This window comes from Lutra lutra, chromosome X (assembly GCF_902655055.1).
Source record: "Lutra lutra chromosome X, mLutLut1.2, whole genome shotgun sequence".
Taxonomy (NCBI): domain Eukaryota; kingdom Metazoa; phylum Chordata; class Mammalia; order Carnivora; family Mustelidae; genus Lutra; species Lutra lutra.
Genome location: NC_062296.1, coordinates 79,258,610 through 79,284,261, shown reverse-complemented (window position 1 = coordinate 79,284,261; position 25,652 = coordinate 79,258,610). Strand labels below are relative to the sequence as shown.

General features: G+C 39.0%; 1 protein-coding gene across 4 annotated transcripts in view; it reads left to right on the top strand.

Annotated features, from left to right (window-relative positions):
* POLA1 (DNA polymerase alpha 1, catalytic subunit) overlaps window positions 1-25,652 on the top strand; it is a 307,958-nt gene that overhangs the window by 126,398 nt on the left and 155,908 nt on the right. For all 4 annotated transcript variants that reach the window (XR_007124795.1, XM_047716113.1, XM_047716112.1 and 1 more), the window contains 2 exons: window positions 6,221-6,352; window positions 11,138-11,312. Coding sequence is in view for 3 of the 4 variants with exons in the window: in XM_047716113.1 (XP_047572069.1) it covers window positions 6,221-6,352; window positions 11,138-11,312 (307 nt within the window). In the remaining variant the exon portion in view is untranslated. The remainder of the gene's footprint in view (window positions 1-6,220; window positions 6,353-11,137; window positions 11,313-25,652) is intronic.

Here is a 25,652-nt window from a genome sequence, read left to right as displayed (position 1 = left end):
TTACTTGATGGAGGCCTCGTTTCCAGAGATTCTGTGTAGTGATGTAGTTGATGTTTAGGGGACTAGAGAGTATTACCTTCTCCATAGTCCTCCTCATTTATAGTTGTTTGGGAGGACAGGCCTGTAAGCTTAGAGAAAGATGGAGATAGAGTACCTGAGAGAGAGAGAGAGAGAGAGTGTGTGTGTGTCTGTGTGTCTGTGTGTCTGTGTGGCAGGGGGGACATTCACAGAAGGTGATCCTTAGAGGTACTGCAATCAGAATGCTTTTTTTGGGACATAGTTCTTTAGAATTAAGATGGCGATAGCATTTTCTTTATAGCCAGAGGACTTGTGCTTTTATTTTCTTTTTCAACTGTGTCATTTAGGCTTTATGGGCAGTCTTAGTTGTTGAAAATGAGGAATAATTTTCCTTACCTAATTTGAAAAATAAAACCTTGGTTTCCAAAGTGCTGCGTAATATAAGATGTTAGATTGCAGATTTCCTTTCTTCCCCCCATTTAAAAAGAGTACCCTTACATATTCAGAAGCTAATTTTGTGAATACCGTTTTACCCATTTTGTGATAAATAGATTACGTTGTCAAAGCTGATACAGAAACGGAATTTTAATGAAAAGGAATCTAATGATGACATTAAATAGAAGACTTAGGGTTAAAACTCATTCATGATACCCCTGTGCTAAAGTGGTGCTTGTCATTTTTCCATGGTTCCTTACTCTTGAAAACACATTTTTACATTGAAGCAATCACAATATATATTATTTTGAAATCTGTTTTTATTTGACATAAATAGATTGCTCCACATTTCTATATTATCTTAAAAAAGGTTATATTTATCTTATATTTCACTGATATATCTTTATTTAAAATTTCTGTTTGATTATTTACATTATTTTGGATACTGGAAATAACTGTATTGAACATCTTTCTTTCTTTATCTTTTTGCTTTTGGATGAATTATTTTAGTTTAGGTTCCTTGAAGTGAATTATTTGAGTTAAAAGATTAGTGTATCTCTATGGTTCTTGCTAAATTGCTTTATAAAAGGGTGATACCCATTGATGAGAACAAAATGTGTGTGCCAGTTTCCCCACAGATTTGCTCCTATTGATGAGAGTTCACTGGTGATAATGTCACTGGTGATATTTAAATGAAATAGTGCTATCATTATGATATGAAACAGTGTCTCACTGTTGCATTTAATTTGCATTTCTTTGGTTTTCAGAGGAGATGAATATTTTCTATGCATATCTTTAGGATTAGTGTTTATTCTTAGGTGAGTCATTTGTTTCCTACACCTCTACTGGGAGGTCTTTAATGTCACAAAAGAAGACTTTCATTTCTACATGGAAGTACAAAAAAATAGAAGTAAATATAGTAAGAGGACATGTGCATTGGCACTAGCTCTTCACTTGAAGCCATGCAGTGTTTACCCATTGGCATGGCATCACTTGTGACATCTAAAAAGTGATTTCCTTTCCAATTTTGTTTGGTCTGTCCCAGAAATGTGCATGAGTAAGAGTTATGACTTCGGTCTTCTTTTGATCAATTTTTGCATCGATTTTGTAGACTGTATCCCTGACATGATCTCCCTTCTTAGAAATGTGGGCCTTCTTTAACAGGGAGGGGGTTTTAGGCAGGAGTTGGGAAGGCTGAATCCAAACATGGCCACATTATTGGCAGAAGAACACTGAGCATTTGTCCTCTAGGTCAGTGCGCCCACAGTGTCATCTTCTTACAGGAATGACACCATATCCTGAGGCACTGGCAATCTCCCGAGTGCTCATGAAAGGTCTGCAGACAGTCTTGTTATTTTGAAGTTTTTACCATTGAAATTGTTAAACTTACTACAAAAGTAGAGAATAGTATTATGAATCCCCATGTATCCATCATTCAGCTTCACTAATTATCAATTTATGGTGACATTATTATTTATAATAATAGTAATACTTAATGTGATTAGGGCTATGTCCTTCATTTTCTGTGGCAGAGCTAAAATTGTGACTTATTGTCTTTATATTCTCCATTTCACTTGATGTAGTAGCTGGCAAATAACAGTTGTTCAGTAAATATTAAAAGAATTCACTTGTTTTTCTACTTTTCCCATTCATCAAACATGGAGTACTTCTTATGTCCACCGTGCTACATTCTGGGATATAAAATTGAATAAGCAAATCTTGGTCCATGTTTTACAAGATGGAAATAGTCTTTCAAAGATATTTACTGTCCCATATTTTTATATTTCTTTTTTAATAAAGAAAATGGATTTCTGCAGTGTTGACAGAAGTGCAGTGAAGTCTGATGAAAGGACTATCTATATCATAGTTACTCCTAAGTCTGTTTTTGGCAAACTATTTATGTCAAAGGTGATGTGTCTTGATTAACATTTGTCTGAATATTTGCAGTGTTTAAAACTTGTGAGCAATTCAGTTTTTACATTTCATCGCTTTCAAAGGAGAGTGGAATGGAAGAGTCTATATATGCGACTGGTTGTGGTTGGTCTTATGAGAGAATATCTGTGTATCTGTAGTTAGGGATATTTTTTGTGATCTCAGAGGGACTGAAAATAGGAGGCTAGCCTAGGGTGGGGGAGTAAAGTGGTGAGATTTGCCTTTGTGGAGATTTTAGTCCTTGTTGTTAAAAACAACTGGAAAACATCATGTGTGATTTTCTGAATTACCGCAATCTTAGCTTAGATATTTTTCATAAAGTAACACAAAGTACTTCACAGCTGATTTGTATAGCCCTGGTTAACTTGAGCCTGAACCACCAGGAAGCATTTTTTTAAAATCAAGCCTTCTAAAACTAGCTTGTACGATCCTCAAATAGCCCCAATCTAATAACTGGAAAGTATATTACATGAAATTCAGAATTTTTAAAAGATTTTATTTATTTGAGAGAGAGAGAGTGAAAGAGAGAGCATAGAGGGGGAGGGTTAGAGGGAGAAACAGACTCCCTGCCGAGCAGGGTGCCCGATGTAGGCACTCCAGGATCATGACCTGAGCCAAAGGCGGTGGCTTAACCAACTGAGCCACCCAGGCCCCCTGAAATTCAGAATTTCTTAATATTGCTCTGGAGTATAGTAAGTTGAGGAAGATATTTTTTTTTAAGTAGAGTTCTATTGATTAAGGTTTTTTTTTTTGCAATATTATCCATTCAAGTCAATCTAGACTCTGCGTAAAGCAGTTTAGAGGAGAGTCAGATAGTTAGAGCATTTCCTAGGCACTCTCCTGCACTTGAGTGTACGATTTAGAATGTGGACATGACATGGGTACGTGCAGCTGTGTTGGAGGACCTGCTTTATTCTGCTTCAGCAGTTCTCACATTTCCTCGTCTCAGGAAACTTGCATACTCTTAAAATAATTGAGGACTGTAAGAGCTTTTGTTTATATGGCCTGTGTTAATATTTACTGTTAGAAATTAAAACTCATGAACTTTTAAAACATTTATGTATTTGTTTAAAAATAGCAATAAACCCAGTATGTGATTACAAAATAACATTTTTCCTTGAAAAGTAACTATGTATTTCAAAACAAAGAAAAATTAGTCAGAGGAGTGGCATCATTTTATAATTTTGCAAATCTGTACAATGTCTAGTTTGGTAGAAGACATCTGGATTCTTATATCCTCTTGAGTGTCCAGTCTGTCTGTGTGGTTTTGGTTGAAGTATAGGAAGAAAATCCATTTTCACACAAATACATAGTTAGAAAAGGAAATATTTCAGGACTTTTTTCCAGATAGTTGTATATATTCTTCTTTGATTCTACACCAGTATTATCTAAGTGGCATTTTCATAAATATTATTTTAATGTGAAAATCTGAAACCTAATCAGTGAACTTTCCATATTCTCACATGAAAGTCTGTTGGTCTGTGTTGTACTTGGAATAGATATTTTACTGATGCATGACATATGCTTTGGTCATTTGTGAAATGATAGTTTCCTGGGTTTTACAGATCTTCCAAATATTGATGCATTTCATTGTACATTATAAAAAATCACATTTTAAAGTATTCTTACCTATATCATCAGAAAAGTCTTTAAGTACTGAGAAGCCATCAAGCTCACACACATGCAAACAAGTTTTCTACAATTCTAATTTGTGCTTGAAAGGTTGAATTTTATCATAGGCAGGATGTACTGCATTTGTTATTCTTTTTTTTTTTTTAAAGATTTTATTTATTTATTTGACAGAGAGAGAGATCACAAGTAGGCAGAGATGCAGGCAGAGAGAGGGAAACAGGCTCCCTGCTGAGCAGAGAGCCCGATGTGGGACTTGATCCCAGGACCCTGAGATCATGACCTGAGCCAAAGGCAGCGGCTTAACCCACTGAACCACCCAGGCACCCCTGCATTTGTTATTCTTGAAGTTGCAGGCTCACTCTGTTCTTTTTTGAGAAATTGTTTGCCATTGAGGCACCTGGGTGGCTTAGTCGGTTTAGCGTCTGCCTTCAGCTGGGTTCATGATCTCAGGTTCCTGGGATGGAGCCCCATGTCAGGCTCCCTGCTCAGTGGGGAGTCTGGTTCTCTTTATCCCTCTGCCCCTCCCCCCTGCTCGTGCTCTCTCTCTCTCTCTCAAAAATGAGTAAATAAAATCTTTTAAAAAGAAAAAAAATTATCTGCCAGAAACTCACGTTTGAATAGCAGTAGCTGGCCTGTCATGCTTGCAAGGAAGAATTATGTTCTGTGAACAAAGCAGCTAGTTCAGCTTGTAACTCAGAACAGTTGCACAAGTGCTTTTTCTCGAGCAAACTTCATTCTTCAGTATACAGTAGACATGTCTTGTGTGTACTTCTTATTTTGTCCCACAAAATACTAGCCTTTTCTGTTCAGGGTCAGGAGCTTAAAAAACTAATGTTTGCTCTTCCATGAAGGGCATTCTTTAGTGAAATTGGCGCGTGCGCGCGCGCGCGCGTGTGTGTCTGTCTGTCGGTCTGTCTCTCTCTCTGAGTGTGTGGTGGTGAAGAATACAAGTGGTAGCATAGTTCGGTGTGGCTGCCCTGATTCGTGTTTATGAGACGTGAGAACTTTTACTTACCATTGCTTCTGCATCACCCATGCAAACGGTATTGTCAGGATGATAATTTTGACCTCTTGACTCCCTGAAAGGCTATCTAGAACCCTAAGGGTTCTGCAGACCACATTGAGGTGATCTAGTCATGTGGGGCACCCTGCCCCCTGCCCTTCCTCTTGTCTTTTGAAATGAAACATGAGACTAATATCTCTCTCCTACCCTTCGTGCATACTGAGTTCCAGTCTGATGGACTGTATTTTGTGTTACCTCTTGCTTAACTTTTGCTTTTATCACTATCCAGAATGTTCTTGCTCCTGTCACCTTTTCTTAAAATCCTCTTTTTCTTCACATGCCAGCTCAAGTTTTTTACTTCTGTGATTTTTGCTCTCTGATGGAAGTGATCTTTGCCTCTCTAAACTCTCTCCCTAACACTGTTCACATGACCCTTAGGGCACATGTGGCTTATTTTAGAGATTTTATTTGCAGAATGAGGAATCATCTACTAATAGCAGATGACTTAGGACCAGTGACTGTCTTACTCATCTCACAATACTTTACAGTGCTTGAACTTAGTGAATTATTGCAGAGTGAGCAAAATAATTCTGCCAACATTTGGTTGTTGCTGTTAACCAGGAATCGTTCTGAGCACTGAGTACTGCAAGCCAGGCTGATATGTCCCTGCGCTCATGGGGCTTACTTTCTCTTTGAAACTCGTTCCTTCTGCCTTTATAGAACTTAAATTAACAGTGTGAATAAATCCACCAGTTTCTTGTACCTTTGAGATTTATTTAGGCTAGAGGAGCCTTTGAGAAAGAGATCATTAAGTCATAGTAGCCTATCTACATCAGTCCTTACTAAACCACTTAATTCAGTGAGGGAATTGCAGGCATTAAGAGAAACTGAAGACTTGATAGAAAACTGAATTTTTATCGTCTGAATTTTTTTATATGCAAGTATTATGTGCCATGGCCCATAAACTTCTATTTCTTTTTTGCCAGAGTTGCATCTAGTTATATTAGTAAATGAAGGAGGGAGAAGCCTTGAGGATGGAATGTCTAAAGACTGTGGCACTTTTTTCTATATACAGCTTTTGTCCTTTTTATGTTTATGTGTAAGATAGGATTCTAGGAAAGATGTGTTTAGTGTATATCTGTGTGAGAAGGGTTTTATTTTAATGTTTGGGGCTTTTGGTTTCCTCATTTTCTCTTTTAGGCATTGACAAAGGATCCCCAGGATTATCCTGATAAAAAAAGCCTACCTCATGTACATGTTGCCCTCTGGATGAATTCTCAAGGAGGCAGAAAGGTGAAAGCTGGAGATACCGTGTCGTATGTCATCTGTCAGGTAAACTGTAGCAGTTAATAAGACTCCTGGACCCCATAACCCAAAGTAAAACTCAGATCACCACAGTGTCTTATTTAATGGTCTTCCAAATAATTGATGTTGTAAAGAGATGGGTTAGTCTGGTTTTTTTTTTAAACATTTGAAGCATTAGAGGTATGGTGTATTTTACTAAAATTTTCATAAAACCTTTAAGACTAGTGTCCTGGTTTACTGAAATTGTTTTGGTGAGACAGAAGCATAACAGTAGGTACTGTTTCAACCCTTAATTAACTTAAGTGAAAAATGTATGTAAATTTGGTCATATGTCCAGCAGTAGTCCATTATCATTCCTTTTGCCACAGATTCCATTATGAATACTTAGAATAAGAGAGTAAATACATTTTCCCTAGCTTATGTTCTAAGAGTTACTTAAGAAAAATGTGAAGTGCTTGTTAATATGGAGAAAGGTATGAGACCCCCAAAAATATGCCTTAGGAAGAAAACACAAATGATCTCACTGGTTTGTTTGTTGTATTTTGAGTGGAGGGGGGCCTAGAACCCACCTCCTTGCCTTATGCCTCTTCCGTGTGGCACCTCTGAGGAACCTCTACCCTTTCTGGAACACAGGTTTAACCCACTAACCAGTTTCTTTGGAGAGTAGCATGCCTCTGACAGGGATGAGGAGAGAGGGTAGGACACAAGAGCAGTTTTTTTTTCTTTGAAAGCACTTAACTCCAGTTGGAACAAAGGAGAAGTCTCATCTCTTCCTTTTGGGGGAAAAAAAAAGTCACAGCCTCTATCCAAATTCTTTAAAATTACTGTGGTGTGGTATACTTACCAAAAGGCGTAATTCATCTGTGTTATAAGACTTACTTTTTAGTTAATTAATTATTGCATTTTGTTATTACTGTAAAAAAATTAGATAAGCCTTAAATTTCATTGCATTATGATTGATCTTTGTCAAACTACAATCAATGGGTTTTTAAATCATAGTCTTTTCAGAATTTAAAAATTATCTGCTAATATCTGCTCGGTACTATGGGTGATGTACATAACAAATGATTTAAGTACATGGACAGGAATCACACTTGACTCTGTCTCCCTCCTAGGGTTACCCTTGATTAAGAACTGTTACAGAAAGCCAATTCCTGCAGGAAAATATTTCCATAAATGTCTGACTCGCTCAAGCCCTTAATGTGCTTTGCATATTGCCTCTGACAAGTCTCATCTCAAAAAAACAATTTTCATATTATGCAAATAAAGATTTTGGTAAATAGGCTAGTTTTTTTTTTCACTTACAACTTCACATACATGGAAAAGCTCTTAGATTATTAATGACAGGAGCAGATGGCAATATAGCTTTGAAAAATTAAATAGGTTCCATGAAATAACATCTAATAATGAAATCCAGTCACAATTATGTTTTGGCTAAATCTGGAATGGAGATGTATGGTAGTGTGATCGATAGATTTAAAAGTCAAGGTTATGTTCCTTGATGTCTAGATATTAGGTATTATGATCTCTTTTTCCCAGGTCTTATTGAGCTAGTAAAGCTCAAAAATTTCTGATGCTGATACAGTACAATAAATCCAATTTGATGTGTTTTCAACATTTTCCCCCTCCACTGGTGCTAGGCCTTAACTTTCTTGCTTCTTAAAACTATAGTCCATGTTTCTTTTTGTTTATGCTTCTCATTGTATACCAAGAAAAGCTGTGGGACTTTTTTTAAAAAGATTTTATTTATCTGACAGAGAAAGTGAGATCCCAAGTAGGCAGAGAGGCAGGCAGAGTGGGGGTGGGGTGGGGAGGGGGGAAGCAGGCTCCCCACTGAGTAGAGAGCCCACTGCGGGGCTCGATCCCCAGACCCTGAGACCATGACCTGAATTGAAGGCAGAGGCTTAACCCACTGGGCCACCCAGGTGCTCTGAAAAGCTGTAGGACTTTAATTTGCCTCTGTCCCCTAACAGTGGGCCAGGCCCACTTTGAGCACATTTGTGAGCCAAAGCTCCTTACCTCTTTTGCTTTTAAGTGCTCAAATTATTCTGTTTTTTAACATAGCCATATTTTTAGAATGTTTTTTTTGAAAATGTATGATGATACACTTTGAAAAGAACAATACTGCTCTAAGCAAAGCTGCCCTCCACAAATAGTCTGTTTCCTAGACAGATTCTGTTTTGTTTGAAATTTATATTTAGACTGTAGTACTCTAGTGATAATTTATTCTGACTCTACATTCAGATGAGTTCAGAGAGTAATGTTTTTGGTGTCAGATTTACATTGTAGTCCATCAACTTGTAAAACCTATGTGATTTGATGAGACTTAGATCAACTTCCGCTTGTTGGTTAAGTTTTAAACCTCAATTATTAGTAACTTTCATTAGACATAATAGCATAAGGTGTGCCTTTAACATAATTGTTTTAAGGGGGCCACTTGTCACCCACTAACTTTTTTCCATTAGTTTCCTACTAAAGATGACAACATAGTTTTGCAGTCAAATGCTCTACCACTGAGCTATACCCCCAACGACATAGTTTTGAATGAATTGACTGCACCTGGTTATCTTTGTGAAGTTCATAAATTAACTACATAGGCTCTTTAAGGAAGACCAACATTGCTTCTTAATCTGATTTTAAAGATGTACACCATGCATTATTGCATATATCATCGGATCTTGCTAGGTTTGAGAATTAGGTCTGTGAGAGATATATGTTATGTCATGGCCTGGATGTTTTTCCAACACAGCACAGCAAAACCTGTCTTACCAATTCTTTTGACTTTAGTCATGTTTGGGCTCAGATTTTTTAAATACAATAAGAAATATGTTTGGGTCAGTGTTAAAACTGGTCCTTCATGTGGTTATTTAAAATAAAAACTTTCTTAACTGAGGATATGCTTAGAAATTTTCCACTGCCTTTTTAAAAAACTTGACTTACTGTGAGAACATCGTCTAATGATATATTGGAAAGTAACTCATATGCTTTTAAAAAAATTTGGCTATAGAAATTTGATTTTCTTCAAAGATATTACTTATTTATTTGAGAGAGAGTGAGCGAGGAAGCACAAGTTGGAGAGAGGGGCAAAGGGAGGGAAAATCAGACTCCCCACTTAGCAGGGAACCTGATGGGGAACTCGATCCCAGGACTGAGATCATGACCTGAGCCAAAAGGCAGACACTTAACTGAGTGAGCCACCCAGGTGCCCTTGTATAAATTTGATTTTTATTCACCATTGCAAAATGGTAAACTTAACATTGCTATATAATCTTTATTTTGGGGGGGTCAGAGAGAGAATCTCAAGCAGGCTGTATACCTAGCGCAGAGCACAATGCGGGGCTCAATCTCCTGACCTAAGTTGAAATCAAGAAGTCAAGATTCAAATGCTCAAATGACTGAGCTACCCAGGCATCCCTCAGTATTGCTAGGACAGACCAGTTTAAAAAAAAAAAAACAACAGTCCTGTAAATTGTTCAGGTTTCAGGCGTTAAAGAAGTCAGTCTGAATATAGTTGAAGCATGTAAAGACACTGCCCAGGGATTTTTCACCCTCTTTTTGTCATTGATTGTCATCTTACTCCCATCTAATAATTCAGACTTCGCAAAGGGCAACAATTAAAGGTGATTAATTCTGCCTAATTTCTTTTACTGTGTTGTGAACTCCTAAAATAATTATTTGACAAGTCTTTTAATCCACGGTTTGCTTTCTAAGTATTTCATCATATCCTAGACCATGTAGGACCTAGTTGATAAACATCCCAGTTTGTTTCCATCAAGACCCTTGCCAGAGAAGGAGGTCCCTGCCTCCAGTCTGAAGATAGGGGTGTGTGAGTAGCCTCTGCTTTGGGCTGGGTGCTGAGCTGAGAAGGGGCCGATTGTAGCAAGAATGAAAGAATAGGGTTCATGCTATCCGTTTTGCAGAGCAGCTTAGCACTGTGAATAGTCAAAATTGACTAGTCTGAATATTAAGTTCTGTTGTTGTAGAGAAAGAAGGGTGGAGTGAGTTGTCAGATGTTGGCCCAGTAGTGTGATAACTTTTTTTTGAATCACAGATGATGGTGACCTCACCCACAGGGCTGTATATGGACCAGTTACATAGAATTACACAACTTTATTAAGAGGAAGCCTTTGAAAAGATCCTCTTCAACCCATCTTCCTTTCCTTTCCTTGAGGAGAACCGTGTAAACAGTGCAAAATGGCATATCCTTCATTCCACTGGCCAAATATTTTGCTTCTAGAGCATTACCGCTCCACCAAGATAGCTCATTAATTTTATTCCTATCTATTATATCTTGTATATAAGTTACTACTCTGTGGGTTTCATACCCGTTCTTTCCCCTTGCTCATTTGCTTTTCAATACATAAAAAATATGACCCGTGGGGCCCTTTAAGATGAGATTATGATTAGAATTCTTGCATGAAGGGATTGTATTAAAAGGACCACCCATGTTTTTTCTCATCATTCCTAAAAGACCTTTCTGACTAGACTAGTAGATAGCAAGTCTTTCAGTGTGCTTCTGTGATATGGCAGGTGGAATTATTTAATCTAGTCATGCCATCTTGTTGGTTTCATGTTTCAACAAAAAATAGAATGCAACACATGCTGGATTTACATTCTTGGACAGTGGGTGACGTGTTTTCCTTGACCTTCTACTCTTAGATACATATGAAATGTTCACCAATAGGTCAAAAGGACTTTTTGGTGTTTGGAATGAATATATAAAATTTGAATCATCGTCCCTCTTTTGGGGCAAGCATGTTTATAGTGTGACTGAATTTCCTACAGCTTTACCTGTACTATGTCCTTTTGTAGGATGGGTCAAACCTCACTGTAGGTCAGAGGGCCTATGCACCTGAGCAGCTACAGAAACAGGACAATTTAACTATTGACACCCAGTACTACCTGGCTCAGCAGATCCACCCAGTCGTGGCTCGGATCTGTGAGCCAATAGATGGAATTGATGCTGTCCTCATTGCAACATGGTTAGGTAAGTGCCGCCAACTCACATAGGTTTTTAGCTGGCTTTGCCAGCACCCACAGTCTTCCCTCACCTGTTGTGAGCCTTGTTTATGGGTATGGTATGTGTTGAGCACTTCTTTGTTTATAGTTGGGCATTTATTTTTGTGGCTGGTTGGTTTTTTTTTTTTTAAAGATTTTATTTATTTATTTGACAGAGAGAGCGAGAGATCACAAGTAGGCAGAGAGCCAGGCAGAGAGAGAGGAGGAAGCAGGCTCCCTGCTGAACAGAGAGCCCAATGCGGGGCTCCATCCCAGGACCCTGAGATCATGACCTGAGCCGAAGGCAGAGCCTTAACCCACTGAGCCACCCAGGAGCCCCTGTGGCTGGTTGGTTAATGTCTACCTCTCTTCATAGACTGTGGACCCCGTATGCTTCCTACCTCTATAGCCGTGTGCCTGCCCCACAGTAGGCACTCAGTCAGGAAATGCCAAGGGAAGAAAGGGAAGGCAAGAGAAGGAATAAAGACATTTTAGGCACAGTTACAGGGTCTGAGCTTATATTGTTGTGGCTTTAATTGGTGAACTTCCATTAATAAGGAGATTGATGGTATTGTGATGGTTGGTTTATCTTGTCTCTGTCTCTAAATGTATTTTTGTATAAAGTGAGAATACACAGCTTTTTTAACATTAAAAAGTTTAATTTTTAGTATTCGTTTCCCTGTGAGTATCCTACTCTTGCTTTATTTTAAATTCTTTGAAAACTAGACATGCTGTTACCTTCCAGGAATTAGCTGATTCCTAATTTCTCATCATCCCAAGAGGTGCTGGTCAACTCTAAAATCTCAGCATTTTTTTAACTTTTTGCTATGGCACCAGATAGTTATCTCATGCTTAGAAATGTATTTCATTACTTGCTCTGATTTCATTTCTGGATGACCAGCATGTCAAGAGTTACATTGATTTAAGATGTCTACTCTATCCCATTGTATGCAAAGATGGATATTTTTAGAATACTGCCTAATAAAGTCGTTAGATGGCACCTCACTTCCTATAAGTCCAAATGCCACTGACATCTCACAGTCTTTAACTCTGGCAGTTGCAAACTCTGACTTTGGAACTCAAACCTGTATTTCTAGCCTTCTTTCTTAATCGGTGTACTTAGGGATCCCCTAAATAAGTCATTGCTTATTCTGTCCCTGCTTCATGGAAAATTCTCCCCCTCTTCTCATTAAAATGTCTGGCTTAGACATGGGCTTTGACACCATAGGGACTTGGGCTTATATGCTGGTTCTGCTATTCACAAGCTCTGTGGCTTTTGCAAACCTCTAAACCTTGATCTACGCCTTGGTTTCTGGAATTGTAAACTGCAGTTGCTCTGCGGGAGCAGGAGAATGATGCACATGCAGTGCTCGGCGCAGGCCTGGAGCAAAAAGATTACTCAGTGTGTTGTTAGCAGCCACTTCCCACTCTCTTGCCAGGCTTCTGCATGCGTGTGTCCTCACTCCTCCAGTCCATACGATCTGTACATAGTTTCATTGAAAAGAATGAAATCTTGCCATTTGCAATGACATGGATGGAGCTAGAGTGTATTATGCTGAGCGAAGTAAGTCAGAGAAAGACAAATACCATATGATTCTACTCATGGGGAATTTAAGAAACAAAACAGATGAACATATGGGAAGAGGAGGAAAAAAAGAGGGAAGCAAACCGTAATAGATTTGTAGTGATAGAGAACTGAGGGTCGATGGACGGAGGTAGGTGGGAAATGGGCTAGATGGGTGATGGGTACTAAGGAGGACACTTGTGTTGAGCACTGGGTATTGTATGTTAAGCGAAGAATCACTGAATTCTGCTCCTGAAACCAATATGACACTATATGTTAACTAACTAGAATTTGAAAAAAAAATTGAAAAAGAAACATTTATACATAGTTAGTGCTCACTATGCATGTGTGGACTGGGATTGGACACATGAATAAGTCACATGTTTGCCATCCTGCCCCTGCTGAGTATTTTTCTGAGCTCCTGCCTGTCAGCCCTGACTCCCCTACCCCCACCATTGTCTGTTCTGGAAGTGGAAACTCATTTTTGATATTTGCCTAAGCAAAACTTAATGAGGAAGATAAAATCTGCTACCCAAATCGTCCTAAAATGTGTTCTCCAAGTTGAGTTGTATTTGATGATGCTTATACATCCTCAGCTAGGAGGAGGGGAGTGTAAATGCTCAATACTTCTTAGCTTCCTCCTTTTTTCTTGCCCCTGCCTTGGGTGCTTACTCTGTGGGATACTGTAATAAGTACTTTGCATATGTTATCTAATTTAATCTTTGCACCAGCCTTCTATTCATTCCATTTTACAGGGAAGGAAGCCAAGGCTTAGAACGATCGCTAACTTGGTCTTGTTGCGTAGCTCGTAAGTGGCTGGCTGTGGTCAGATGGAGACCCAGCTGTGTGTGACTCCACATCTTGTGCTCCTCACCAATGTGCTCAACATGCTACTTCCTGTTCTTCACTCGGAGAGCCTCCAACAGAGGTCCCCAAGCAGGCGTGGATGTGAAGTAGCGGGAGCTTCATTTTCTTTACATTCCCTCTTCTCCCCACTGCACGCCCTGGACCAGTAGCCACCACCTCCCTGGCCCCCAGCATAAGCACCAAAACCCCCTGAGTGGAGCCATTTCTTTAAAGAGTACATCTCCCCAGTTTTTCTGTTTGCATCACCAAGAACCTGGCCTAGAGACTGAGTGCTACCCTTCACTTCCTTGTTTTAAATTTCCCAGTGGCCCAGCGCTGAGTGGGAATAGACGGAACAAGCGCCATCTCACGAGGGACATGTCAAAGTAAGAGCACAGCCTTGTGTCTGAGCCAAAGAGCAGTCAAGTGAAGGGTGGTGGAGGCTGCCCAGGGGTAGCCTGATGCCTGGTCAACACTGGTCACAGAGGGGATCACACTGATTCTGTTGGTTCTAGAGTCAGATTTAAGATAACTACAAATTAAACAGTGGGCAGATTTTGACTTGCTTAAGGACAAACTTTATCCTAATTGCAGCTGCCTTATAGAACCAGTTTTCAAAAATGATTTTCAAAGCTGGTAGCCTCATGAGGCCTGTCTTCAGAGGGTTCATGTTATTACTGACCAGTCTCAGTCCACAGTGGGAGCCGTCCATGCTTGTGCACAGTCTTGCCCAGTCCCCCTCTGCCACCGCCCCCTCTCCCCTGCCCCGACCTGTAGGCTCTTGATGCCAGGTAGCCAGTCAGAGCTCCTGGAATAATCTGTGTCTTCAGCTCTCAAGCAGTTACGGCTACACACCTTTTTATCTTTTTCTGATTTTTATCTTTTGCCACTTGATAGCACTTCTTACACTGAGGACCTGTGAAGTTGTCTTCACTGTGCCATCCCCTTCCTCCCCTATTTGGCCGCTTCCCCTGCTGCACCTCCTGCCATCACCGGCGGTATCCACCGATCTACCGGCATTAGTGCAAAATCCTGGAGTCCTTTATCTCTCCCTTTTTTCCCATACGAGGTGCACTTTAGTGGATTGCAGGACAGCAAATGCCAGTTACCATAAGGATCTGTAGAAAGCGTGGAAGGTCTCCAGACAGCGCTTTGCAGGCATTGGCTCCCTACCCTGTGCCAGAGCCACATTGTGATCTGCATCCTTTATTCCTCCACCCCAAGTCAAAAACCGTGGTGGCTGTTCTTCACTAGAGGATTTGAGGCCCCTGTTACCAGTTCTCACTTAGCCTGTGGTTTTAGAGAGAAGGAGGGAGGAGGTGGGAAAGTGGTGGGGAAGTAAGGGGAGTGTTAGGGGGTACATGGTTTCTAAGAGGTGCAAGCTGTAGGCATAAAATTACTGTAATTTGTTTTAAAAATTCTAAATCTGTTTTCTTTATATAAAAAAAACTGCAGTTAGTGAACTGACACTGTTAAATAAGTTGAAGTGTACAAATGTATACATAAAATACAAGCCCTCCAACTGCCTAATCACAGACATAAAATAATTCTCTTGCTTTTAATGTAGTTTTTATCTTTGACTAATGAAATGTATTACAGTGTTGAAACTTCAGTGAAGTTTGATACTTTGTCCTTTTAGTCAGTACAAAGAAATCGGGAATAATGGCATAATTTCATTTAGGAAAATTATTAAGTTCATGATTTTTTATTTTTAAGACTCTTTTGTGGAGAACAAGTATATTTTTCAACTACCTTTTTCTTTTTCTATTGCTTTTATACTGCTTTCCTTGAAATGAAAGGCAAGCATCAAGTGTTGGTATTATCCTGTGGCTTCACTTTGGAAATTCTCCGACTATTTTTCTCCCTATCCAGACCCCTCCTGAAGTCTGTCTGGTGGTGTGTTGCACGGCCAGGTGTTCTGTATGGGAAGGCCATTTTAGTGAAAAGGAGAGAGGATAGTCTATTAAATAAGTGAATGAATAAGTGTGTTGAATTGAAGGAGAATAATTTGTTCTCTCTAATAACTAATGGTCCTCATTATCCCACAGTAAAATGTGTATCATTTTTCTGAAACCCGTGTAAGATTATTGCTGTTGGGCTTAAATAAAGCAAAATTTTACTCTTTTCCGTCTGTGAATGGAAAAAATATATAGTATTACTCTTCTTACACAATAGCCCAATGGGAAACGTGGCCACTAAAACTTGGAACTCTTAGCTTTTGTTCTCCAGATCGTAGGGTTTTTTTCTCCTCTCTTATTCTAATGAAAGCTCTTTATCGTCTGTGGAGGAAATATTCACAGTGTGCTTCAGCATCCAAATAGTCTTCTGTACCTGGCAAAACAGGCCAGTGATAAGGATAGTCTAAAGTTCATCCTTGAATTTCATCCTTTAATAAATTTATATTTCATGCATAACAGTACTTAGAATTACATAATTCATCCAATGAACAGTGATTGTATAGTAGCTGTCAGGTACATTTCTTCATGGTCACTGGTAGACTGCAGGCACTTGGTTGGCTACCTGGGCAGTTTTCTCACTGGTCCTGAGAAACTGGATTTTGGGAGAACATGAGAATTTAGAATTTAATCTCTGAAAGTGGGTCTTAACACAAGACAACATGGTTAACCCAGGGTCTTCCTGGATTAAATTGGAAAGCAAAGATTCCCTTTTTAAAAAATGGTCCCTTACCACACGGGTTACAGAAGGCATTTTTTTTTTTTGTCAATTGACAGGGTCCAGTAATATCCAAGAAATAAGTGCAACAGCAGGCCAAGCAGTATTGGAGGTGCTTTTAGCAGGCCCAGGGGGACAGACCTACAAAAGATGCTGGGGGGAGGGTAGGTAAGACACAGGTGGTTGGGAATAGGGTGATAGCACCCGCACACGCCTCAGGTATTTCTTTGTGATAAGACTCTCGCCTTTTTCACAGTTAAGCTCTTAGAAGAATGTACACACATGACCATCATTTGCAAACCTTAAATATTTTCTATACCATAATTAATAAAATTTTAAAAGTAAGATCATACCAGATGCAAAACAGGATATTATCTTGTCAGCTGATAAGAACCATCTCGTCCAGGATGGAGCGCCATTCCATTCACATCATCAAATGGATCACACTCCCAGCCTACTTCTGCATTCATCGAATAGATTAATGTTGAAGACCTGCTGTGCTCAGCGTCATAATGGGCACTGTGAGGGAGATGAAGATGAGTAAGCCATGGCTCCTTCACTCAAATTACAGCCCAGTCCATTTAGTCGATTTCACTGTTTTGGGGAAGTCTAGTGGACAGTACAGTTCATGTCCCAAAAGAGGTAAAATAGAGGATTTCAGGTACTCAGGGGAAGCAGAGACCACTTGTGGCTGGGGCCACCAGGGAAGAGTTTATGAAGGTGTTGGGATTTGGGGCATTATGGGAATGCACTTTGAAGAAGCCACTGTGGCCTTGGGAATGGTTGCCTGTTCCCACCTTTCATTAGTTCTTCTAGCCCATTGCTGAATGGCCGGGGCCCCAACCTCCACGCTGGTGACCCAGGCCATCTCAGCCACTCCATGTGGCACATGAGGGCCTGCAGTGACACTGCTCACCTAAGTCAGGCAAGAGACCCTGGAGACTTTGAGGCAACCTGAGACATGTTTAGGATAATCACTGGGACTAATACTTGTCTTGGTTCTGTAACACTTGGAATTTCCAGGAAAAAATGGGAATTTCTATCATTTATAAGTTAGATCAATTTTTTAAAAAATTTAACTTCATTGAGAAATAATTAACAAATTTAATTAAATATATTCAAAGTGTACAAAGTGATGATTTTATATACATATACATTGTAGAATGATTACCAAGATCAAGAGCATTAACACATCTATCACCTCACATAGTTGCCATAGTTAACTTTTTTCACTATGGTGAGAATTCACTATGGTGAGAGGTGTACTCTCTGGAACTTTCAAGTATATGGTGTAGCACTAGTAACTATAGGTCAGATTTATTAAAAGATTTTATTTATTTATTTCAGAGAGGGAGAGAGAGAGAGAGCATTGTGGGGGGGAGCAGAGGGAGAAGCAGACTCCCTGTTAAGCAAGGAGCCCTATGGGACTCAATCCCAGGACTCCAGGATCATGGCTTGAGCACTTAACCAACTGAGCCACCCAGGGACCCTATAGATCAAGTTTTTTAAAAAGATGCATCATCGGGTACCTGGGTGGCTCAGTGCGTTATAAAGATGCATCATCTTAATTAAGTATACCAAAATGGCACTTACTAACACTGTGTAGCCTGTAGAAAAATGGGTAAGACATAATAAATGAAAATAGCTGAACATAGCATTGTATGCAGATTAAAACTATGTTAAATATATATGTATGAATAAGCCCAGAAAAGGTGAAGGTGGTGACTTATAGCTTCCTTCTTGAAAAAGTGATATTCTTATTAAAAATAAGAAATTTTTTACAAAATCGGAAGAAAAAATGGTTAAATAGTTACTAACTTCTAAAAAGATGTGTTGGGGTGCCTGGGTGTCTGCTTTCAGCTTAGTTCACAGTCCCAGGGTCTTGGGATATAGCCCCACATCGGGCTCCTTGCTCTGCAGGAAGCCTGCTTCTCCCTCTCCCTCTGCCTGCCTCTCTGCCTACTTATGCTCTCTCTCTCTGTCTCTGTCAAATAAATAAATAAATAAATAAAATATTTTTTAAAAAATTTAAAAAATAAAATATTTTTTTTAAAAAAGTGTCTAGGGACTTCCAGCCCGGCTGCCCCCCCCCCCCCCCCACATATTTACCAACGTGGCTGGGAAGAAGAGGACTTTGTTGTAAGAGCAGCAATCCTTGGTCTATTACTTTGTGCTATTTTATTTTCCAAGTATTTTTTCAGCATACACTTACCATCCTCACCCAGGTTTAAAATTCGGAACGAAAATACTTCCCAAGTTTTTTCCTGCCCAGAGGTATATATTTCATTAAGTTAAAGTTCACGTTTAGAGCTACCTAAGTGGTATATATACACAATGGAATACTGTGCAGCCATCAAAAAATTGAAATCTTGCCATTTGCAACGACATGGATGGAACTAGAGGGAATTATGCTAACCAAAATAAGCAGAGAAACAGTTATCATAAGATCTCTCTGATATGAGGAATTTGAGAGGCAGGGTGGGGGATCGTTGGGGGTAGGAAGGGGAAAAAATGAAACCAGATGGGACTGGGGAGGGAGACAAACTGTAAGAGGATCTTAATCTCAGGAAACAAACTGTGGATTGCTGGGGGGTTGGGGGTAGGGAGAGGGTGGCTGGGTTATGGACATTGGGGAGGGTATGTGCTATGGTGAGTGCTGTGAATTGTGTAAGCCTGATGATTCACAGACCTGTACCCCTGAAGCAAATAATACATACATTATATGTTAATTTTTAAAAGCCCCCCCCCCCAAAAGCTATCATCAAGGGCATTAAAACAATTGTGTAAGGTCATGAGGGTAGCTGCACGTTAGGATTTTTTTTCCTGTCAACATTTTGGGAGTTGCCTTCTGAAGGACAGTAAAAATCTTGGGAGTTTATTTAACTCTAAGGTTTGGATATTATTTTTTTTTAAATACTCAGAAGTTTTCCGTTTGTGTTATGGAGAGGTTTATTTTTGCCATGAAAGGCAGTTTCAGGTGTCTGCCACTTGTATAGTCACTTGTTTATTTTGAAATTGGATCTACAGTATTCCTAAAATGTTTTATTAGGGAAAATTCTAAGCGTGCAGTAGTAGAGAGAATTGCATAAGAAGTCCCCAGGTGCTCATGACCCAGCTTCAGCAGTCTGCAACTGTGGACAAATCGTATTCCTCTTTTCCACCTGCTCTGATTATTTTGAGCTGAAACCTAGATACCGAATAATTTTACCTATAAATACTGCATTTTACAATTCTGAAAGACAAGGATTTCCCCCCGCCCCGCTTCCAGCATAACTACAGTATTTTCATCACTAGTAAAAAAAAAAAAATTACTCCATCTCATCAAATATCTAATAAGCGTTCGTATTCCCTGGTTGTATTAAGGGTGCACTTCTTTTAAAAAGCTCCCTGTTTGGATTAGAATCTAATCTGCTTCCATATAATAGTTAATCTTCTCTTTTTAAATTCATCCTTCCAATTTACTTGTTAAGAAACTGGGGCTGGGGGGAGGTGGTGGTATCCTATACAATTTCCCTTATTCTGGAGTTTGCCAGTTGCATCCTACTGGTATGTTTTAACATGTTCCTCTCTTTCTTGTGAAGGGGTGGTTAGAGCTAATGACTTTACTGTATTTCAGTTCATTTTCTTTTAGTTTTTGCTAATAATGCTTCCTGGGTGATGGTGTGCACATCTGTGAGGAGGTGCATAACGTATGGCTAGAGTCAAACACATTTGGACACAACCTCACAGGTATATCATAAATATTTAGTACTCATTTTCTCACTTTTTTCAACCTGAATTTTCTGGTGGTTTAACATACATTTGGAAAAAGCACACAAAACCTAACTGAACAGCTTGAAAAATTTTCACGAAGTAAACACATACCAGTGTAGTCAGCCCTGAGCTCAAGAAACCTGTATCATGGGGCGCCTGGGTGGCTCAGTGGGTTAAAGCCTCTGCCTTCGGCTCAGGTCATGATCCCAGGGTCCTGGGATCGAGCCCCACATCGGGCTCTCTGCTCAATGGGGAGCCTGCTTCCTCCTCTCTCTCTGCCTGCTTCTCTGCCTACTTGTGATCTCTGTCTGTCAAATAAATAAATAAAATCTTTAAAAAAAAAAAAAACCTGTATCATTACTACATCCCCATAAACCCCCTCATGCCACCTCCTAGAAACTGTCCTCTACTCACCCCAGAAAATTACAGGCCTGATTCCTGACATCGTAGGTGAGGTTTTCTTTCTTTCTTTTTTTTTTTTTTTTTAAGATTTTATTTATTTATTTGACAGACAGAGATCACAAGTAGGTAGAGAGGCAGGCAGAGAGAGAGGGGGAAGCAGACTCCCTTCTGAACAGGGAGCCCAATGCGGGGCTCGATCCCAGGACTCTGGGACCATGACCTGAGTGGAAGGCAGAGGCTTTAACCCACTGAGCCACCCAGGCGCCCCAGGTTTGCTTATTTTTGAACATGATATAAATTGTGTCTTTGCTCTTTGTGTCTGGCTACTTTCATTTGTGTTACATTTGTTAGATTCATCCGGTGGTTGTCCTTCATTTCTGTGTAGTATTTCACTGTGTGACTGTACCACACTTGATGACTGTCTAGTGTAGGTGCACCTGGGGGTTGTTTCCACATTTGTGTGATTAGGAATAGTGCTGTTTTGAGCATTCTTGCACCTGTCTTCTCTTGGACAGTTGCATGTATTTCTGTTGCGTATATACTTAGGAGAATTGCTGGGTCCCAGGGCACATGTGTGTTAGCTTTAGTAGATACTCCTGACTTTCCAAAGTGGTTCAACTGATTTATACATTGTACTCCACATTCTTAGCAACCCTTGGTGTTTTGTGTCGTCTTCCTTTAATGTGGTGGCATAAAATTGGGATTTTAATTTGTATTTCTTTGATGACAAATGAAGTTGGGCATCTGTTCACATCCATTATTGGCCATTTGAGTATCTCCTTTTGTGATGTGCCTGGTGAAATCTTGGTGTACTTTTCTATTGGGTTGTCTTTTTCTTGTTGATTGGCAGACATTCCTTAGATATTCTAAACATGCCTCCTTTGGATATGTGTATCACAAGCATCTTCTATTTGGTATTTTTTTTCCCAAGTATAATTTACATGCAACGAAATGCTGCTATCTTAAGAGTATCTTACATTCTGTTTATCAAAACATAGAACTTTTCCATCACCCAGAGCATTCCTATTTTTTTCCTTCTCAGTCAGCATCCTTCTCACAAAAGAAATCACTCATCTTACGTCTCTGACCGTAGGTTAGTTTTGCCTATTCCGGAATTTTATATAAGTAATTTCCTACAGTGTGTGCTTTTATGTTCAGCTTCTTTCACTTAGCATGGTATTTGTGAGATTCGTCCACCTTGTGCCATTTATCCGCGGTCATTCTTTTTCTTTAGTGAGTAGTACTCCATGGGAGATTTTACCAGTTTATTCTCTTCGTTTCCTGTTGGGGAGACATCTGGATTGTTTACAATTTCTGGTTATTATGAATAAAGCTGCTATGAAAACTCTTGTGCAAGACTTTATATGGATGTAGCACTAACCTTTTTTAAAATTCATTAAGTATTTTTTCTTTAATCATACTACTCAGTTTGTATATTGTTCTCTAAGAAGTCCAGGCACATTAAAACCTGGATTCATGCAAAATACAAATGATTTGTTTCCTAGAAGAAATTTTTAGAAAAAAAAATTCACAGTAATATTCTTTTACCTAGCATAGTAGCTTAAGTAATTATTACAAACAACGCTTGGGGATATCAGTTTCTCTCTTTGCTCATTTGGAATTTCATTCGAATGGATTTTTTCCCTCTTCCCCACTTGTACGGATATATGTAATTGGCCTTACCACAGTTATTTGCATTTGCAGTAATAGAGATCTTGTCCTTTGAAAGAAAATTACTTGGTCCAGTGCCTCAGCCTCTCAACTGAATGCCTTGAATTCAGAACAGTTTAAATAATCCTTGGAAATGGGGACAGGTGAACATTCAAAGAACAGACATAGCTTACAATATTATGAAGTACAATGGTAGAAAAATTAATTTTGCACTATATGTCACATTGGAGGTGTGTGTGCTAAATATCTGGTGATCTTAAGTAAAAAAACAGTACTGCTGAGCTCATCCACCCCAATGCCTATGATATTACTTTCTATAAATACTTTTTGAAACATGAGAGCTTTGATCTTGTTGCCAAAATAATGTGAGATCCTATAAATTTTCTAATTATAAATGACAGTGTTTTAATCTCATTTCACTTTCCTTTCTGTCCCCCCCATCCCGCCCCAGATCCCCCCAAAATGGTGTGACTGTATCCCTGCAAGTCACAGGATTGAATTAAAGCACACATCATTTCTGCTTGCCGCAGAGAGAACCACAGCTCCTCTTCCCCCGGATAACTACTGTGAGACCCAAGTAGACTACTCTTTCCTTTATTCTGTACTGGACCAAATGAGTGAAGTTACCTGTCAAAGCCAGGCTAATAAAAATGGAAGTTCCTTTTCTCAAATAGGGCATAAAATGTGTTTCTTTAAGTGAGTTGTTCAGAGAAAGCTCTCAGAAGAAATACGGAATTTGGAATTCAGTTTTGCGTGTCTTCCTCAAAAGATGAATATGATTACTTACTGTATGGTGAGCAGTTTCATATTGATTACACAGTATATATGACACCTTTGATCATTAACATTTTGCTTTAATGTCTTTTCCAATAATAGTGTTTAATTTTGGAGGGATAATTGCAAATGCAGTCCCATGTAGCCGCTCTCTTTTGCACATTTTAAAATTTAGAATCTACCTCTAGGTGGCAGCACCAGATACTTTTTTTCCTGTCTCCCTCCGGCCTTAATGAGTTATAGTATAAACAGTAAAACTTTTAAGTTCTCCTGAAACTTTGAAATAAGCTGCTTGTTGCCAATTCCCGTGAGGATTTGGAAACATTAGTTCCTATGTTGAGTAAATTTGGGGCTTGTTTAAGCCTAGATTTTGACCTTTTAAAGAAAGAATACAGCAGCAGTGATCCTTATTTTTTAACATGACATTATATGTTTTCATAAAAAGATTTAATTTAACCCTCTTTGATTTGCCTCTTGGACTTATAATTGTCCTCCCAACAAAATTACCTTTCTATGACATTTTTATGTAAGTAACTTGTAGAGGGATCATTATATACCCAATATTTTACGGTAACTACAGTGTCCCCTCCCTTTATAAAGTTTATCATTGATCTATGACCAAGAATGCCGAGATGAAACCCCTTCTCTTTAAAAAATTCAGCATGATAATCAATCTGAAGTAACCTGCTATGCCACTTGGCTTTGTTACTGCCACGGGCAGATAAGGGTTGTTTGTGAAATTGGACATTAGAGATTTCATAAGGACTGATTTTTTTCATGACTTTAGGCCACTTGTTGGGTATTTCCCCATAAGTAGAAAGAAGGCCCTTGTCCATTTTTGGCTGACTCAGCAGGCAGGCTCCCCTGTGGCCTCAGGTCCACTAAATGGGCTGAGGCTGGGAGGGTGGCCTAGAGAGAGCCTTCATTGCTTCCCTGCTGCAGGTTGGCCCTTTCTGGGTATGTGCAGAACCAGTGTTGTTTCATTCCTGCATTTTTGGAATGTGAAAGAAGGCTACTGTGGAGAAAACCTTTGCTTACTGTTGTTCTTTTTCCTTACTTTTTGAATAGTATTGGTCTGAGAAATTGATGAATAATCATATCATCAGAGAAAAGGTGAAGTTCTTTTTCATAATTATTGATGAAGCAAGACGTTGTGAATACAGCTGGACTCACAAATTGTTTCAGGAATTTGCAACTGTTACCCTTCACTACTGAGAAGAAATGGTCTCATTCACCAATGTGGCCTTTCTCACTCATTTTCTTTGCCTCTCTTTGTCTTTAAATGGGAAGGTAGATATTCCCACACTCTTCACTAATTTGCTGTTTCTCTTAGGGGATAGGTTATTTGTAAAATAAAAATGTATAGTGCGTCTTGGGGCCAAGCAACCTCAGTTACAGTAATCTATGTCACTAAACAAGAATGTTTTTCCATTTGTTTTTAATGTGTACTTTTTGTTTTTATTGTATGATCAGGTTAGGAAATGCTTATTTCAATTAATTCCTACAAAGAGCAGCTATTAACTTGCTCTGCAGTCTGAACATGAGTTCCGTATATTTTTTCAAATGCATAATCGAGTGAATATAGTCTAGATTAAATGATGTTCATCTACTATTTTATTTTTCACTCATACGGTATTTATCGCATGCTTATCACATGCTGGGCAGCACTGAAAGAGGCTCGTCCTCTAATGTCTGATTTAAACTTCAAAAGTGCCTGGTCGGTGACACTACCTCCATTTCGTAGGTGAGAAAATTGAGACTCATAGTCTCTGGCTTTTTGTCCTTTGTTCAGCACCTTTCCACCGTGTCAGTCAGCCTCAAGTATAGATGTCACTTGAAAATTGACCAAATATGATTTAGGATCTTGCCACTGAGTTCTGAATACATCTGTTTGATTATCTACCTATGCAGCTATTGTTAGAGTTAAAACAGTTTTCAGATATTTTTGGTATTTGAATTTTTTGGTCAATGACTTTTATATTGCTTATTTACCTTTATGCTATAATAAATATGATAGCTTTCCTTAGATTTCTAAAAAGCCTAGAATTCTTAGGAATTGCTAAAGGGTTATTTCAAGGAAGTGTTTTGAGATACTGTGTATATTAATTACCTTTACATGTAAATTCAAATGGTATATTTTGACAGAGAGGCTTTGACTAAAGGTAAATAAAATTGGCTGGCCTAAAAATGTTTCTTTAAATAGTTTATGGAAATGAGGTAGCATAAACTACCTCAATCAGTGCATTGATTGATTTCTTGTGTCATTTTGATTGAAGTATGGACAGTATATTTCGTTTCAAGATTATCGGGAATGTTTTGGCCCACAGAATCTGTAGATCTGTTGTTTTTGCACATATTTTAAATTTCTGAGTGCAGAACACCAAAAAACCATGTCGCGTTTTGTCTCAGATGCTGCTACTGAATTTTAACCACTGAATTAGATTGTGCCCTACATGCTGTTAACTACTGAGCCAAGATGGAATCGACCACTGCATTGAAATCAGGGTTAGCAGTTGTATCTGCACTTGAAGGAGTTGTAATAGCGTTGAACTTATTTTCTTTAATGGGATTTTTATTCTCTATTTTCAGTTTTAATAGTGAAACTTTGATTTTTAAGAGATTTCTTAATAATACTGCACATTTATT